The sequence below is a fragment of the Trypanosoma rangeli genome (assembly GCF_003719475.1).
Source record: "Trypanosoma rangeli strain AM80 chromosome Unknown Tra_15.4_contig_00510, whole genome shotgun sequence".
Classification (NCBI taxonomy): Eukaryota; Euglenozoa; class Kinetoplastea; order Trypanosomatida; family Trypanosomatidae; genus Trypanosoma; species Trypanosoma rangeli.
In genome coordinates, this window is record NW_021706257.1 from 5,840 (window position 1) to 7,903 (window position 2,064).

Genomic DNA, 2,064 nt, shown 5'->3' on the forward strand with positions numbered 1-2,064 from the left:
CACGGCGCCTCTCCCCACCTTGAAACCCTCCTTGTAAAATCCGCCGGCATCGTTGTCTGGTGTTCGCTCCACGGCAAGGATGGAGAAACAGTGCAGACGTCGCGCCTCTTGCTGAGAAAACCTCGACGCGAGTTCCCCACCCTCCTCTTCCTGATCGACGCGAACCAGTTCGATAGGGCGCTGGCCCCGGGGGCGGCCGAACTGGCCCGGGCGGGACTTCCACCGTGCGCCACGCCCATGCACCCCCGCAGTGCGTCGCGTGAGGCACCGGTCCTCCCGCGGAGGGCTCAGAGGCTGCGGACGCCCCTATTCTCCTACCTGCTTCGCCCGGAAGCGGCATATTTGCCCTCCAGCAGCAAAGCGGCTGCTGCATACGCACCCGCCGGGGCACGGCCACCCTGCCCTCCCTCTGCCCGGCGCCACCCCAGCACGCGATGCACCCGCAGGCAATAGGGGCATTTAATACGCTCTGGGCCCCCAGCAACAACGAAATTGTAAGAAGCCGCTGCAATTGCTGTGGGGGGCAGAGGGCCGGGCCGAGTGCAGCCAGGGCGCTCCCCACGACCATGCGCGCGGGCTAGCGCGAGCGCCGCAGACGGCCGCATCGCCCAGCGCAGAACCCGACCTCAACAAGGCCATCCCGGCACGTTGACCGTCGCAGCGCACAGGTGCCTCGGCGCAGGGGGTGCCGCGTTCCGCTACGCTTTCCAAACTTCCGGCACCTGAGGGGCCGGGGGCGCCCTGATTGACTCGCTCCCGCAACGGCGGCCTGGGCGCTGTCGAGGGCACTGGTTTTTTTTTTGCGCGCGGTGCCCTCAGAGCCCCCCAGGCTCCGCCCAGTGCCGGGGAGCCGCCCGATCGCACCTTCCGCCGACAAGTGCCCGTGGTGTGTTTTCCCATCAGTCGCCGCGAAGCCGCACCGCAGGCATCGCCACGAGTGTGCCTACGTGTCGCTCAAACGTTCTGCCCGAGCAGCCCCTTGGCGAGGCAACGGCTGGCACCCTTCCCAGCCGATGCCGCACCGCCTGGAACTAAACGCGGGCGCGCCGTTGCTCGCGGAAGCCTTCATCCGCCAATGGGGGCCCGGGCGCATTATTGCGAGTGGGGTCACCCCGGCGCACCCTCCCCGAGGGCCGGCTATTCACCACGAAAAGGCCGACGGTGCGTTGCCAACTGCCCTCATGAACTCTCAGCCCGCCAACATGGCAAAAATGCCACGGAAAGGCAAAATCCATTTTCTTTCTTTTTTTGCTCCGCCCACGGCCCAAGAGCCACCAGCTATGGCAACTCAATTGCGGGGGATGTGCCAAGCAAAAGCGTGGTAAAAAGCCGTTGGGTCATTCAGCCGCGGCTGGCCAATCTACCTCAAAAAGTGTGCGGTGCAGCGTGTGCGGGAGGCAGTAAACAAGCCTGCCCATGAACTTAATTGTCCTTCAAAAACCATGCACTGAGAGCAACGACACGCAATGGCAAATCCGAGAGAATCACACCGGGGTGTTACCCCACCGCACGCGCGTCAAACCTGCCCCATTCCCCTGAAAGGCCCTCAATAATAATAATAACAAAAGTAAAATCATTACCACTCCCCACAACTTCCCCCAACACAAAACAATAATAATAATAACCTCCAACACAATGAAAATAACTTTTCCTACGCGCTGTGTGTCATGCGCAGCGCTGTATCCCCTTTTCCCTCGCTTGCAGTAGCTGTAAAAAAAAAACACGCATTTTTATTTGTTATTTTTGTGTCAGTTTCATCTTAAAGTGGGGAAAAAGAGAGAAAGGTGTTGCCGCTTGGAGCTGCCTGCCCCCAGCACGAACCCAAACATCACAAATTTGGCGTTTGCGCAGCGTGCTTCCTATGCTATGATCAACACATTAATACTAAAACCGTGATCAGCACGACCACTAAAATTGAGGAAAAAATTAATGCCAACTGACTCACATCAGCGCCAGCACTGCGCGCCTAGTGGGTATAGCACACTTCGATGTGCCTCGGGCACACAATGTTCCCGCCCCAGAAGGCCGGCCCAGTTGGTGTGATACTGCTGCCCTCTGGGCATA

At 59.8% G+C, this 2,064-nt stretch overlaps 3 protein-coding genes across 3 annotated transcripts in view, besides 1 other annotated feature; 2 read left to right on the plus strand and 1 right to left on the minus strand.

Annotated features, from left to right (window-relative positions):
- TraAM80_09083 (uncharacterized protein) overlaps positions 1 to 453 on the plus strand; it is a gene marked incomplete at both ends in the record, with an annotated part of 1,062 nt that extends 609 nt beyond the window's left edge. Inside the window, one exon of the mRNA XM_029385787.1 lies at positions 1 to 453. This exon is cut by the window's left edge and continues 609 nt beyond it. Coding sequence (XP_029234354.1) covers positions 1 to 453 — 453 coding nt within the window.
- Positions 454 to 459: 6 nt separating this feature from the next.
- On the minus strand, positions 460 to 900 carry TraAM80_09084 (uncharacterized protein; the record flags this gene model as incomplete). Its single annotated transcript, XM_029385788.1, has 1 exon — positions 460 to 900. The coding sequence occupies one exon, from the start codon at positions 898 to 900 to the stop codon at positions 460 to 462; it is 441 nt and encodes a 146-aa protein (XP_029234355.1).
- Positions 901 to 1,013: 113 nt separating this feature from the next.
- On the plus strand, positions 1,014 to 1,325 carry TraAM80_09085 (uncharacterized protein; the record flags this gene model as incomplete). Its single annotated transcript, XM_029385789.1, has 1 exon — positions 1,014 to 1,325. The coding sequence occupies one exon, from the start codon at positions 1,014 to 1,016 to the stop codon at positions 1,323 to 1,325; it is 312 nt and encodes a 103-aa protein (XP_029234356.1).
- A 223-nt stretch (positions 1,326 to 1,548) lies between these two features.
- Positions 1,549 to 1,577: a microsatellite.
- Positions 1,578 to 2,064: the final 487 nt, after the last annotated feature.